The 16,182-nt window shown below is 42.1% G+C and overlaps 1 protein-coding gene across 1 annotated transcript in view; it reads left to right on the top strand.

The window, feature by feature from the left end:
• The first annotated feature begins 4,813 nt into the window (after positions 1-4,813).
• rai14 (retinoic acid induced 14) overlaps positions 4,814-16,182 on the top strand; it is a 223,541-nt gene continuing 212,172 nt past the window's right edge. Inside the window, 2 exon segments of the mRNA XM_060935956.1 lie at positions 4,814-5,026; positions 10,247-10,318. Coding sequence (XP_060791939.1) covers positions 10,283-10,318 — 36 coding nt within the window. The 5' untranslated portion in view covers positions 4,814-5,026; positions 10,247-10,282.

Here is a 16,182-nt window from a genome sequence, read left to right as displayed (position 1 = left end):
ATATCCACTTCTTTTGAGTGTACTTCTTGGTTTTAATAACTCGCTTGTTTGCTGTACACAAACATGGTAATAAATTCTTGTGTTAATCAACCAGACTCCACTTTTGGATCATTAATCCCTTTTGACTGAGAATGCCCTGCATGCATGGTTTTATGTTGGATGGATGTTATGCACATCCATGCATTTTTAAATACAATACTTACAATTAAATACAGTTTGTTTTTATTGCATTTTTTTCATTCCTGGGCTCCCATCTGTAACTGGGAGTGATGTTGGATTCCATTAATAGAATAGATGAGGCAAAATAATTGGGGATCTTTTTTAATGGGTCCAGAGTTGTTCCAAGTATGAATGAGTCTGAATGAGTATGAATAGGTGGGAATAAGTAGAAAAGGTTGAGAACCCCTGTTTTACCTGATAGTGGTGGTGATGATGATGATTGTTGTTGTTGTTAAGCTGTAGGCTTATTAAAGTTTTATGCACTCTCTTTAGCAAAGTGCACTAAATTTAGTAGTTTTAATTGTGGGGTGCATGAAGCACAGGCAGGGAGGTCCATGATTTTTTTTTTAATTTAGTTAGATGGAAGGGATGGAAATCACCCTTATCAAAGTTATTATATTTATAGGCCTAGTTATTAGCCTGTTTGACCTATCACCAAATGTCAGTAACTCAAGAATGTCACCTTATGTCAACTTGGACACTAATATGTTCTGTGGGTGGAATATTCAGAAACAGAAAGCTCGATGACTTTAATAAATAACCAAAATATTAAATTCTTCTTCTTCTTCTTTTGGCTGCTCCTGATTAGGGGTCACCACAGCAGATCTTTCATCTCCATTGCTCCCTGTCTTTCGCATCCTTTTCTACCACACCTGCCACTTTCATGTCCTCTCTCATCACATCCATGTATCTCCTCTTTGGCCTTCCTCGTTTTTGTTTGCCTGGCAGCTCCATCCTCAACATTCTCCTTCCAACATGCTCTGCATCTCTTCTCAGGACATGCCCATACCATCTCAGTCTCATTTCTCTTAGCTTAATTCCCAAGCTCTCCACATGTGCTGTCCCTCTGATGTGCTTGTTCCTTATCCTGTCCAACCTTGTCACTCCCATCGCAAACCTTAACATCCTCAACTCAGCCACCTCCAACTTTGCCTCCTGTCTCTTCGTTAAGGGTACGGTCTCCAATCCATACATCATAGCTGGTCTCACTACTGTCTTATACATCTTGCCTTTCACTTTTGCTGGGACTTTCCTATCACAAATGACTCCCAAAATCCTTCTCCAACTGCTCCACCCTGCCTGCACTCTCTTTTTTTGCCTCACTATCGCAGCCCCCATTTTCCTGCACAGTTGACCCTGGGTATTTGAATTCACCAACTTTCTTTATGTCTAGTCCTTGCATCTTCACTACACTCTCATCCCCATTCTCACTGATGCACATGTATTCTGTTTTGCTACTGCTCACCTTCATTTCTCTTCGTTCCAATGCATACCTCCATCTCTCCAAACCCAACTTTCTACTTTCACCACATATCACAATATCATCCGCAAACATCATGTTCCATGGTGACTCTTGCCTCACTTCGTCCGTCAAGCTATCCATCACTATGGCAAACAAGAAAGGACTCAACGCAGATCCTTGATGAAGTCCCACCATTCAGTCGTTCCAACTGCACACCTCACTACTGTTTCACTGTTCTCATACATGTCTTGCACCACTCTAATATACTTCTCATTCATGCCACACTTTCTCATACAATACCATAACTCATCTCTCGGCACTCTATCGTATGCCTTCTCCAGGTCTACAAACACACGATGTAGTTTTCTCTGGCCTTCCCTGTACTTCTCCATTAACATTCTTAAAGCAAAAATTGCATCCGACGTGCTCTTCCTTGGCATAAACCCGTACTGCTGTTCACGTGCTCTTCTCAATCTTGCCTCCAATACCCTTTCCCATAACTTCATGGTGTGGCTCATCAATTTTATCCTTCTGTAATTACTGGAGCAATGTACAACCCCGAATCCAAAAAAGTTGGGACAAAGTACAAATTGTAAATAAAAACAGAATGCAATGATGTGGAAGTTTCAAAATTCCATATTTTATTCAGAATAGAACATAGATGACATATCAAATGTTTAAACTGAGAAAATGCATCATTTAAAGAGAAAAATTAGGTGATTTTAAATTTCATGACAACAACACATCTCAAAAAAGTTGGGACAAAGGCATGTTTACCACTGTGAGACATCCCCTTTTCTCTTTACAACAGTCTGTAAACGTCTGGGGACTGAGGAGACAAGTTGCTCAAGTTTAGGGATAGGAATGTTAACCCATTCTTGTCTAATGTAGGATTCTAGTTGCTCAACTGTCTTAGGTCTTTTTTGTCGTATCTTCCGTTTTATGATGCGCCAAATGTTTTCTATGGGTGAAAGATCTGGACTGCAGGCTGGCCAGTTCAGTACCCGGACCCTTCTTCTACGCAGCCATGATGCTGTAATTGATGCAGTATGTGGTTTGGCATTGTCATGTTGGAAAATGCAAGGTCTTCCCTGAAAGAGACGTCGTCTGGATGGGAGCATATGTTGCTCTCGAACCTGGATATACCTTTCAGCATTGATGGTGTCTTTCCAGATGTGTAAGCTGCCCATGCCACACGCACTAATGCAACCCCATTACCATCAGAGATGCAGGCTTCTGAACTGAGCACTGACAACAACTCGGGTTGTCCTTCTCCTCTTTAGTCTGAATGACACGGCGTCCCTGATTTCCATAAAGAACTTCAAATTTTGATTCGTCTGACCACAGAACAGTTTTCCACTTTGCCACAGTCCATTTTAAATGAGCCTTGGCCCAGAGAAGACGTCTGCGCTTCTGGATCATGTTTAGATACGGCTTCTTCTTTGAACTATAGAGTTTTAGCTGGCAACGGCGGATGGCACGGTGAATTGTGTTCACAGATAATGTTCTCTGGAAATATTCCTGAGCCCATTTTGTGATTTCCAATACAGAAGCATGCCTGTATGTGATGCAGTGCCGTCTAAGGGCCCGAAGATCACGGGCACCCAATATGGTTTTCCGGCCTTGACCCTTACGCACAGAGATTCTTACAGATTCTCTGAATCTTTTGATGATATTATGCACTGTAGATGATGATATGTTCAAACTCTTTGCAATTTTACACTGTCGAACTCCTTTCTGATATTGCTCCACTATTTGTCGGCGCAGAATTAGGGGGATTGGTGATCCTTTTCCCATCTTTACTTCTGAGAGCCGCTGCCACTCCAAGATGCTCTTTTTATACCCAGTCATGTTAATGACCTATTGCCAATTGACCTAATGAGTTGCAATTTGGTCCTCCAGCTGTTCCTTTTTTGTACCTTTAACTTTTCCAGCCTCTTATTGCCCCTGTCCCAACTTTTTTGAGATGTGTTGCTGTCATGAAATTTCAAATGAGCCAGTATTTGGCATGAAATTTCAAAATGTCTCACTTTCGACATGTGATATGTTGTCTGTGTTCTATTGTGAATACAATATCAGTTTCTGAGATTTGTAAATTATTGCATTCCGTTTTTATTTACAATTTGTACTTTGTCCCAACTTTTTTGGAATCGGGGTTGTACATCTCCCTTATTCTTTTATATTGGGACTAGCACACTCTCCATTCATTTTGAAACTGAAATATTAAATAATGTTCATAAATCTGTAGGCTACACGCCGGGTATGTGGAATTTTTTACATTTAGCTCCCATCAACAACAACAACAAAAAAAAAAAAACGTTTGCACTCGATAGGCTAGTAAATAAAACTGCACTCTGTACGCATATCCACCTTGCGGCGCACTTCGCAAACATACACTGCTTTGGTTTTATCGCAGCACATTGACTGAGTTCTTGCACCACAGCAGGTGTCCACACAAGCTGGTTTACCTGGAGGCGCATGCGCACTTCACTTCACGTCACTTGATAACATCTGTAGTTTGTCCTGCCTGTAGTTTTATCTGGCGGTTTCTGATGATAAGTTCACAGTAAAAAAAAAAAGTAGACAAACTAGCACGACATATCGTTTTATGGAGATGTAGCGTATATAAATGGACACTTTGGAATTTTAGAAACTTTAATAGCACGTGTCCCAGACAATAAACAAACAAAAAGTATTGCGAATAGAAATGTCATGGAGTGAGTAAAGTAGTTTCCTGCAGCTTTTATATGACTACTAGGCCTGGAAATAGGTTTAACATTTACAACTCCAAAAAAGAAAAAAAAAGTAGGTTATTACATGTATTTATTAATTTGGTGAAGTGATTTGAAGTCAGTCGAGAATATAATCCGAACTGGTTTGTGATTAAACAAACAAACTAATAAGTGAATTGTTTTGCTTAGATGAGTTGGGGCTGGAAAGGTATGGAATCAATTTTGTGCCAAAATGTTCATGAAATGTCAAACAAAAACGATAAATCAAAATTAAAAAAAAAAAAGTCATTTTTTTTTAGACTGGCAAACAAATTATTCGTGTAATCGTGCAAAATATCAGTGTATTACTCTTTAGAAACATTTTATTTTTGATGAATTTTGATTTATCGTTTTTGTTTGATATTTCAAAAGTATTGTATGAACATTTTGGCACAAAATTGATTCCATACTAGAAAGGCGCGCGCGCGAGTCTGTGGCGCTGGTGACGTCACAGGTTGAATCCCAAACGTGCGCATGAGTGCCCTGGGTGCAGAAGGCATGGTTTCGTGCACTACATAGAGCACTTGTATAAGGATCAAGGAGCCATTTTGGAACGTGTCCGCTTTCCCTGTGCAGGGGAAACAATGAGAGGTGGCTGTACTCTGATTCCGGCCATTTGAATGGGTTGAGCTGGAGGTTCGGATCTGCAGCGTGTCTCCATATTTTGATAAGAGTAATTATTCTAAATCATAATAATGCAGCGTGAGTAAAGTAGTCAGTGCCATATGAAGTTCTGTGTGTCATCGGGGTGTGTTTGCAACAAAACCGTCCAAGTTCAACTTTTGTAAAGCGGGTGAGTGTCCGGACTCCAGAAAGAACACACACACACACACACACACACACAGTGTGAACACCTTTCTGATCGAATCCATGCGCTTTCTGTTTACTGGTGTGATCTGAAGCCCAGTGTTCGCCTTGATCACCAGCGCTCGTGCTGAAAACAGTTGTTTGCTTTAGTGATCTGCAGGCTAACCGGGAAACTTCTCTCTCTCTCTCTCTCTCTCTCACTCCTGCACCAGGAACCAGTGAGCGCAACTGCGTATGTTCATGTGCACGCTTCTCTTTATCTATATATGCACTAATTATCCAAACGCTGCATGTGTTTGACCAACAAATTTTTTTTTTTTTGGTACAGTGGCATGCACAGATTATAGACACAGGATGGTGGGAAATAACAGTGTTGCCAACTTCTTCATCTCATCTCATTATCTCTAGCCGCTTTATCCTGTTCTACAGGGTCACAGACAACCATTCACACCTACGGTCAATTTAGAGTCGCCTGGACTGTGGGGGAAACCGGAGCACCCGGAGGAAACCCACGCGGACACCATGGAAACTCCGCACAGAAAGGCCCTCGCCGGCCACGGGGCTCGAACCCGGACCTTCTTGCTGTGAGGCGACAGCGCTAACCACTACACCACCGTGCCGCCCCGAAAGTGTGACATCTCGTATCTCATTATCTCTAGCTGCTTTATCCTGTTCTACAGGGTCGCAGGCAAGCTGGAGCCTATCCCAGCTGACTACGGGCGAAAGGCGGGGTACACCCTGGACAAGTCGCCAGGTCATCACAGGGCTGAGACAGACAACCATTCACACTCACATTCACACCTACGGTCAATTTAGAGTCACCAGTTAGCCTAACCTGCATGTCTTTGGATTGTGGGGGAAACCCACGCGGACACCATGGAAACTCCGCACAGAAAGGCCCTCGCTGGCCACGGGGCTCGAACCCGGACCTTCTTGCTGTGAGGCGACAGCGCTAACCACTACACCACCGTGCCGCCCCGAAAGTGTGACATGAATGAGGATTTTACTGATGACACTTAAAACAGAAAAGAGTTATCAGAATACAGAATGATTGATGGTGGTTAGCACTGTCACCTCACAGGAAGAAGGTTCTGGGTTCGAGCCCAGCGGCTGGTGAGGGCCTTTCTGTGTGGGTTTGCTCCAGTTCCTTCACTGCCCAAAGACATGCAGGTTAGGTTAACTGGTGGCTTTAAGTCGACCACCTCTTGCCCATAGTCAGCTGGGATAGGCTCCAGCTTGCCTGCGACCCTGTAGAATAGGATAAGCGGCTACAGATAATGGATGGGTAACTAATGCATGCCCAAAGAGTCACTAGAAGTCGCCAGATGCCGTGCCAGACGTCTGATTCACCATATTCACTGATTACTTTGCATGTTGAAAGTGTGACATGAATGAGGATTTTCTGATGACACTTAAAATAGAAGAGTTATCAGAATACAGAATGATTGATTATATCTTCCTTCTTGTGGGGCGGCATGGTGGTCAGCACGGTCTCCTCACAGCAAGAAGGTTCTGGGTTCGAGCCCAGCGGCCAGCGATGGCCTTTCTGTGTGGAGTTTGCATGTTCTCCACGTGTCTGTGTGGGTTTGCTCTGGTTTCCTTCACAGCCCAAAGACATCCAGGTTAGGTTAATTGGTGGCTCTAAATCGACCGCGAGTGTGAATGGTTGGTTGGTCTATGTGTCAGTCCTGCGATAACCTGGCGACTTGTCCAGGGTGTACCCCACTTCTCGCCCATAGTCAGCTGGGATAGGCTCCAGCTTGCCTTCGACCCTGTAGAACAGGATAAGCAGCTACAGATAATGGATGGGTAACTAATGCATGCCCAAAGAGTCACTAGAAGTCACCAGACGCCGTGCCAGATATATGATTCACCATATTTACTGATTGCTTTGCATGATCTCCCCATGTCTGCATGGGTTTCCCCCACAGTCCAAAGACATGCAGGTTAGGTTAATTGGTGGCTCTAAATCGACTGAGAGTGTGAATGGTTGTTTGTCTCTATGTGTCAGCCCTGTGATTAACCTGGCGACTTGTCCAGGGTGTACCTCACCTCTCGCCCATAGTCGCCCATATCTTCCTTCTTGTGGGACGGCACGGTGGTTAGCACTGTTGCCTCACACCAGGAAGGTTCTGGGTTCGAGCCCATCAGCTGGCGAGGGCCTTTCTGTGTGGAGTTTGGATGTTCTCCACGTGTCTGTGTGGGTTTCCTCTGGGTGCTCCGGTTTCCCCCACAGTCCAAAGACATGCAGGTTAGGTTAACGTGGGGGGGGGCCTTGGGCTGAAGTGCACTTGAGCAAGGCACCTAGCAAGGCGGTGCTCCTTGGACACTGTTCTGGGTATATGTGTGCGCTCATTGCTCACGTGTGTGTTCATTCGGATGGGTTAAATGCAGAGAGGAATGTGCTTAAGTGTACATCTGATTAAATAAAAGTTCTTGTAGAAGGAAGTCATGTTTCGTCACAGCACTTCAAGCTATTTGCATATTTACAAAACTCTATAGTTTCTTTTCAGAACACAGACAGAAAGAAGCAATGTAAATGGTCGGAATAGCTCGCTTTCATTACGTACAAATATCATCAAGAGGAGAGTTTAAAATGAAGAACAAAGAATTGATTGGGTGTGAAAAACAACTGTGATTGGTTATTGTCAGACAAAGGTGAACAGTGATTCGCTGTTGGGAACAAAGGTGATTGGATGTTGAGACCAATTGGCATTGGTGATTGCTGTAAACAAATGTGGTTAGTGATTGGTCATTGTCGAACAAAGGTGATCAGTAATTGGTTGTTAGAATCAGTTGTGATCGGTGGTTGGTTGTTGTGAACAAAGGTAATTAGTAATTGAACATCTTTGTATGACAATGACCAGTGATTGGTTGTTGGGAACAGAGGTGATTAGCGATTGGTCATGGCCAAGCAAAGGTGATCAGTGATTGGTTGTTGGGAATGGTGCATGGAAGTGAAGCTTCGTCAGGCTTTGTACACTCCTTTCTACTTGCTATAAGAAGCAGCAGTGATTTGAGCAGGAGTGCCATATCAAGTGCAGCAGGGTTATTAATGTCTGCTCAAAACGATACTGGATTTGTCACTAGGCCTTTAAAAAAAATAAATAACCTTGCTGAAGCGGTCTACAATTCACTACATCTAGTGACAAAGATTTTTATTTTAGCACCACTGGGCAAAAGCACAGTTAATGACCTGACAGTATTGCCTTCGTAATTGTTCTTGCATGAACTGTACAGGAGTTGTACTTTTTTTCTAAGATGGGGTTCGAGTTGAGGTTTTACATCAAACTCATGTTGAAGAATATTTAAGTCTGTTATTTGCATCAGCAAATTATCTAACCAGCGTATGAAACCCCCCCCCCAAAAAAAACCTAATTGCATTATTGCAATTATCTCACCAGTGTAAGAAAAATATTTTTTATCGCACTTCATTATCAACAGAACAATATAAACGTGTTTATTTGCAGATCACGTATATATTTGTTATTGTTAAATAAAGTCACAATTAGACTGTAAATAAATTAACATGCCACCACATGAAGCAAACCAAACAGACCATTAAGCCCAGGGGCACCAATAGGAATTTTCAGCGCTCTCACACGTCAGTGCACTGGCGCCTCACTCTGAATAATTTCCATTCCTTAGAGTCCTCTTAACCTCCTTGTGTACTCAGGGCTCTTGGAAGCACATCACTGATTTAAAATTTGATATTGAAATCTCTAATTATCTCACGATATTGATTCAAGATGCCACAACGTGATCATAAAAATTTTCTTTATGCATCTAGATGCAGTTAAGTTTTTTTCTTTAGTTTTGGTGCATACATTTTCTCTGCCTTTAAAACCTAATGTTATCATTTTTCTCCAATATGAAAATGGTGTGGGTGGCACGGTGGTGTAGTGGTTAGCGCTGTCGCCTCACAGCAAGAAGGTCCGGGTTCGAGCCCCGTGGCCGGCGAGGGCCTTTCTGTGCGGAGTTTGCATGTTCTCCCCGTGTCCGCGTGGGTTTCCTCCGGGTGCTCCGGTTTCCCCCACAGTCCAAAGGCATGCAGGTTAGGTTAACTGGTGACTCTAAATTGACCGTAGGTGTGAATGTGAGTGTGAATGGTTGTCTGTGTCTATTGGCCCTTTTCCACTACCCTTTTTCAGCTCACTTCAGCTCACTTCAGCCCGACACGGCTCGCGTTTCGACTATCTCAAAACAGCACGACTCGGCTCTCTTCAGCCCTGCTTAGCACCCAAAACTCGCACTGTTTTGGAGTGGGGCTGAAGCGAGCCAAACCGAGCTGAGTGAGGCTAGGGGCGTGAGCAGACACTCCCCTGTGCACTGATTGGTGAGGAGGAGTGTCCTCACATGCCCACACACGCCCCGCGAGCACGCTGGGATCTGTCAACACCGTAAACCCGGAAGAATAATAATTATGAATTACGAGAATTTCTGAAGCCTTATGCGCCTCGCCTCATCTATACGCTCTTGCCAGTATCTGTTGGCGTTGTCGGTGACAACAAGCCACAGTACCAAGACCAGCAACACTAACGACTCCATGTCCTCCATGTTTATTGTTTACTATCCGGGTCGTGAGACTACCGCTTAAAAGATCACTGATGTCACTGTTTGCGCCACTTAACGACATCACGTGACGTCCACCCACTTTCGCTAACTCCACCCAATGTGTCCACCCACTTCCAGCCAGCACAGTTCAGCGTGGTGGTAGTCGAAATGCAACTCCAATAGCCCCGCTCAGCTCGACTCAGCCCAACTCAGCACGGCACGGCTCAGCCCGACTCAGCCGCGTTTGTAGTGGAAAAGTGGCATATGTGTCAGCCCTGTGATGACCTGGTGACTTGTCCAGGGTGTACCCCGCCTTTCGCCCGTAGTCAGCTGGGATAGGCTCCAGCTTGCCTGCAACCCTGTAGAACAGGATAAAGCAGTTAGAGATAATGAGATGAGATGAAAATGGTGTAATGTATTTATGTATGCATATTTAAGACATTTTTAATTAAAAACTTATGAATAAATTAGTGTACGTTTTGTGTATTGATGCAGAATTGTTCTAAAGAATCGTGACACTTCCTGTCCTGAAATAAAATGCAATCAAATGTATTTAATAATTAATCACCTCCATCAGATTGTTAATTTCTGTTGCTCTACATGATTTTTGGATGCCAGAATGCTAATAAACAAACTTGGGATTTATTTTCAGACCTGTCTGGACTTTTTGGACTCTGCATGGACTAACATGAAAAGCCTAAAAGCGAAGTTCAGGAAGACTGATGTAAGTATGATGCGTATGCGTGTGTCATGTTAAGCATGAAGCTTACATTTCAGAAAGCTGGTAACTCCGTGAAAGTCTGTCCTTATTTTAAAGGATCTGAATGGTCTTCCTGAATTTATTTATTTTATTTTTTTTGGTATCTGGATATCTGCTGGTCGTTTGAATGTGTTATTGGATGGAATTAATATTTTTGGTGGTCTTGAGGTGACAAAAAGTTGACACCATTGTGTTACATCTCTGATTGGTTTATTCCAAGAACATGTTTGACATTAGACATGGGCGATTTTATATGGTTTCATTTTTTTTTTAATGTCATAATATAATCTAATAGAAAAGCGTTCCTGAAGAATTCCTTGGATGGGTAAGCATGGGGGATGCCCTGAAATTTTATCCATCATTAATGGTTAAAATGACCCTTGAAGCAACAACGCACAAAAACTAATTAATAAAATAATTTCCAAGTAAGTATCCATGGAATTTCCATTTTGGACAATAATTTTCTTTTTAAAAATGCTTTCCTTTGGAGCGCTGACTGTGGAGAGACTCTCTTGTAACATTCTACATAGAACCTTTAAGGATGGACAAACCCAAGAACCCTTAAGAGTCCTACAGCTACACATTCTACTTCTCTTTTCTCCCTCTCGCCCGCTATCCCGAAGTTAATCAAGCACACCTCTGTTCTGAAGACTTTTCTGTGACCGCTTTACCTCTGACTGCTCCAGAGTGCTAATATTGACGACTTCTTCCATAAATGTTAAATAAACCTCTCCTTACAGAAATGTTCCCAGATCAGCCGTTATCAATTTTTGTTTGTTAAATAACATGCGTTTTAATATGCTTATTATTAGATTTGATAGATGTTGGGCCATCCTTAAAAAAAATTCGTTTCCTGTCCACCGGGTGAGCAAAAAAATTTTCAGTCGGGAGGGAGGGATTTTTTTTTTAATTTTTATTTTTTTATATATGGATGGATAAGAAATCGCAATGCTGTGTTTGCTTTTTCTTTCAGTACTTTTTTATTACAAAAGCAGACACATTTAATAAAATATGACAGTTAAATCAACTGAAACTTGTACAAAAACTTTAAGTTAGCATTTTAAATGCTGACTGCAACATTTGCAAAACTTTTACAAAGGTACTTAAAATGTCCGACACACTGACTTTTTGTAGTTCTAAATCGACCGTCAGGCCTAGTTCGGATGAAATTACACTATTAAACTGATCACTGAATGATTTGTTTTTCTGAATCTTTACTATTTTGTTGTTCGCTAGAATACCATTTTGCGATTTCACACTTAAGCAAATGTTTGAAAACTCTGGATCTCCTTCCTTCATGGTGGCTGCCATTTTTTTGTGCCGCACAGCGCATGCGCAGAGCTGATTCGACAGGGCTTTCCACAAGCGCCGGCCACACAGTTAAGTCCAGCCGGCTACTTTAATGACTATTTTTGTAGCCCACAGGCTCTAAATATTAATTTTCGATTTTAATAAAATTAAATGTTTATCTAACAGACTGACAATAATGTCAAACTGAACCGTTGATCAAGGGAGAGTAACTCATCCGCGCCCCGACATGCGGTGTGTGCGCGCACTCGGCGCATGCTCAGTTGCGTGAATGTGTCATGCACCGAAAATAAGAGATTTACAAGCCAGGAACGCCTCATGATGCAATACGCAAGAAAAGAAAGAAGATTTACTGCCATTTTACTTTGTATTTGAGTAAAGTGAATAAATAAATGGTCTGTGGAAAATATACTTAACCCTGGGAACTGCGTGCACAGGAGTTTATTTTGTGTTTACTCCCCCCGGCTGGCTACTTATTTGTCATGGCTGGCTAGTATGAGCCTTAGTGGAAAGCCCTGGGAATGCGGAAACGTCAAGTTTGATTTTAGACTCACGAACCCGAAAAAAATGTCGAAAAAACGGCGTTTAAAAAAAAAATTTCACCTGCACAAACGGCACTCACCCGGCCGGTGGACCGGAAACAGAACATTTTTTAATAATGGCCTTGGTATAAAAAGTAAAATGTATTAAGTGCATTTAATATAAACCTGTGATGTGCAGCTGCACTATTGTCAGAGCTGCTGTTATAGAAAATGAATCAACACCTTCTGACCAATCACAATCCAGAAGTCAACAGTGTTGTGCGATGATATTCAGCATTCGCGAATGTTTATTGTGGACCCTTTGGCAAAATTATCACACTATTTGTATGCGGTGAGAGAAATTCTGTCACATGTGCAGTGGAGTCTTTCTTTTGGATGTATTTGAAGAAGAAAGCAATTCCTGTTGAAATCCCTGAATTCTCTTCCTTGTTGAATGAAATTTTGATTAAATGTTTGGAATGTTTTATAAGTTTTGACCTATAATTTCGATAGGGTAATAGGCAATTATGTAAAATTTTTATTAATGCTTAAATAAATGGGCAGCACGGTGGTGTAGTGGTTCTCTGTCGCCTCACAGCAAGAAGGTTCTGGGTTCGAGGCCAGTGGCCGACGGGAGCCTTTCTGTGTGGAGGTTGCATGTTCTCCCTGTGTCTGTGTGGGTTTCCTCTGGGTGCTCCGGTTTCCCCCACAATCCAAAGACATGCGGTAAGGTTGACGTGGGGTGGCCTTGGGCTGAAGTGTCCTTGAGCAAGGCACCTAACCCCCGACTGCTCCCTGGGCTCTGTAGCATAGCTGCCCACTGCTCTGGCTATGTGTGTGCACGCTCATTGCTCACGTGTGTGCGCGCGCACTTGTGTTCAATGCTTCAAGTGGGTTAAATGCAAAAGACAAATTTCACTGTGCTTGAGTGTGCACGTGACAAATAAAGGCTGTTTCTTCTAAATAAATATGACCTGTGAATTTACCACTCGTTTATCATGATGGGGAGGCTTCTGTGACGTTCGTTTAAAAAAAAAAACTGCATATACCAGCTTCCTATCACTTGAACAACTCAACAGAGACCTGTGTGCATACTGAGTTATGTCTGGGAGTGTCTTTTTTTTTTTTTTTTGAGAAAAGAATCTGAGAGGAAGTGACTGGTTTCCACTGTGGGTGATTCAACCATCATTTCAGTGACCATAATGATGCGTCATCACACACCACAGTGACTGCAGGGGAATTTGCTAGGCTCCATTTTAAAGGCGTAATAATATTGGTTTTGGCTTGCCAGGCTGTCGCCGTTCAGACTTGGTCATGGTGTAAAGATTGTAGTGGTGTTTTGTGTGTGATTAACAAGCCACACCATTCAAAAAAAATGTGAATCTTGGAACAGAAACAGCCTTGAGCCTTATCAGTGTGACTCGGACACATTACTAGTTGAAATCCAAGGAAAAATTCACTCACTTACTTTCAGGATCTGTTTCGTCCTGGTGAGAAATGCGGTGCCTATCCTGGGAACACTGGGCGTGATTATGGGAGTGCACCCTGGATGAGATGCCAGACCATTGCAGGGCATAATGTGCACACACTTTCACACTAATCACACCACAGTCCACTTACTGGCATGATGTTGGGATGTGGGAGGAAACTGGAGAGCTCCGAGAACCCACGGAAATGCAGGGAGAACATGCACACACATTCCACACAGATGGTAACCTGAGCTCAGGTTCGTTTCAGGAACCTTGGCACTGTGAGGCGGGGCTTATTATAGATTCTCTTTTTTTTTTAACCACAGTGCTGAATTCTGGATTCTGATTGGTCAGAAGCTCTGACAGTTGTGTCGCAGCAAATCCCAGGTTACTATTAATGCGCTTGTTCTACAACCCCGATTCCAAAAAAGTTGGGACAAAGTACAAATTGTAAATAAAAATGGAATGCAATAATTTACAAATCTCAAAAACTGATATTGTATTCACAATAGAACATAGATAACATATCAAATGTCGAAAGTGAGACATTTTGAAATTTCATGCCAAATATTGGCTCGTTTGAAATTTCATGACAGCAACACATCTCAAAGTTGGGACAGGCGCAACAAGAGGCTGGAAAAGTTAAAGGTCCAAAAAAGGAACAGCTGGAGGACCAAATTGCAACTCATTAGGTCAGTTGGCAATAGGTCATTAACGTGACTGGGTATAAAAAGAGCATCTTGGAGTGGCAGCGACTCTCAGAAGTAAAGATGGGAAGAGGATCACCAATCCCCCTAATTCTGCGCCGACAAATAGTGGAGCAATATCAGAAAGGAGTTCGACAGTGTAAAATTGCAAAGAGTTTGAACATATCATCATCTACAGTGCATAATATCATCAAAAGATTCAGAGAATCTGTAAGAATCTCTGTGCGTAAGGGTCAAGGCTGGAAAACCATACTGGGTGCCCGTGATCTTCGGGCCCTTAGACGGCACTGCATCACATACAGGCATGCTTCTGTATTGGAAATCACAAAATGGACTCAGGAATATTTCCAGAGAACATTATCTGTGAACACAATTCACCGTGCCATCCGCCGTTGCCAGCTAAAACTCTATAGTTCAAAGAACAAGCCATATCTAAACATGATCCAGAAGCGCAGATGTCTTCTCTGGGCCAAGGCTCATTTAAAATGGACTGTGGCAAAGTGGAAAACTGTTCTGTGGTCAGACGAATCAAAATTTGAAGTTCTTTATGGAAATCAGGGACGCCGTGTCATTCGGACTAAAGAGGAGAAGGACGACCCAAGTTGTTATCAGCGCTCAGTTCAGAAGCCTGCATCTCTGATGGTATGGGGTTGCATTAGTGCGTGTGGCATGGGCAGCTTACACATCTGGAAAGACACCATCAATGCTGAAAGGTATATCCAGGTTCTAGGGCAACATATGCTCCCATCCAGACGACGTCTCTTTCAGGGAAGACCTTGCATTTTCCAACATGACAATGCCAAACCACATACTGCATCAATTACAGCATCATGGCTGCGTAGAAGAAGGGTCCGGGTACTGAACTGGCCAGCCTGCAGTCCAGATCTTTCACCCATAGAAAACATTTGGCGCATCATAAAACGGAAGATACGACAAAAAAGACCTAAGACAGTTGAGCAACTAGAATCCTACATTAGACAAGAATGGGTTAACATTCCTATCCCTAAACTTGAGCAACTTGTCTCCTCAGTCCCCAGACGTTTACAGACTGTTGTAAAGAGAAAAGGGGATGTCTGACAGTGGTAAACATGGCCTTGTCCCAACTTTTTTGAGATGTGGTGTTGTCATGAAATTTAAAATCACCTAATTTTTCTCTTTAAATGATGCAGTTTCTCAGTTTAAACATTTGATATGTCATCTATGTTCTATTCTGAATAAAATATGGAATTTTGAAACTTCCACATCATTGCATTCCGTTTTTATTTACAATTTGTACTTTGTCCCAACTTTTTTGGAATCGGGGTTGTAATATGTTATTTCCAAAGTAAATAAAAGTTATTTAACAAAGAAAAATATGTAATCAGCGATATAGTGAAATTTTCTGTAAGGAGATGTTTAACACTTACTAACCTTCTTTTTGAATAAACACACGACGTTGGCTATTTATTTATTTATTTGACATTTGTCACATTGAATCAAAAATGATATAGGTTAGACCATTTTGTATAGCTTTGTTTTGTATATATTAATCTACAATCTCATGTATAGAATAAAAATTCTCCACCTCTATGTTTTAAATGCTAAAAGGCCAGAAAATATGTTGGTAATTAATTCCCTGTGTGAGTTGATTCAATAGAAATGATAGCGTGTTAGAACAAGTGCATTAATATAAACTTGTGATTTCCAGCTCCACTACTGTCACAGCTGCTCTTATAGAAGATTTCTCAACAGCTTCTGGCCAATTAGAATCCAGTATTTAACATCGCACCAACCAGCAGTGCTGTTAATTTTTGCGATTGTGCCATTTTAATATCAGAATCAAG

This window comes from Neoarius graeffei, chromosome 12 (assembly GCF_027579695.1).
Source record: "Neoarius graeffei isolate fNeoGra1 chromosome 12, fNeoGra1.pri, whole genome shotgun sequence".
Lineage (NCBI taxonomy): Eukaryota > Metazoa > Chordata > Actinopteri > Siluriformes > Ariidae > Neoarius > Neoarius graeffei.
This window is presented reverse-complemented; position numbering and strand designations above follow the sequence as displayed.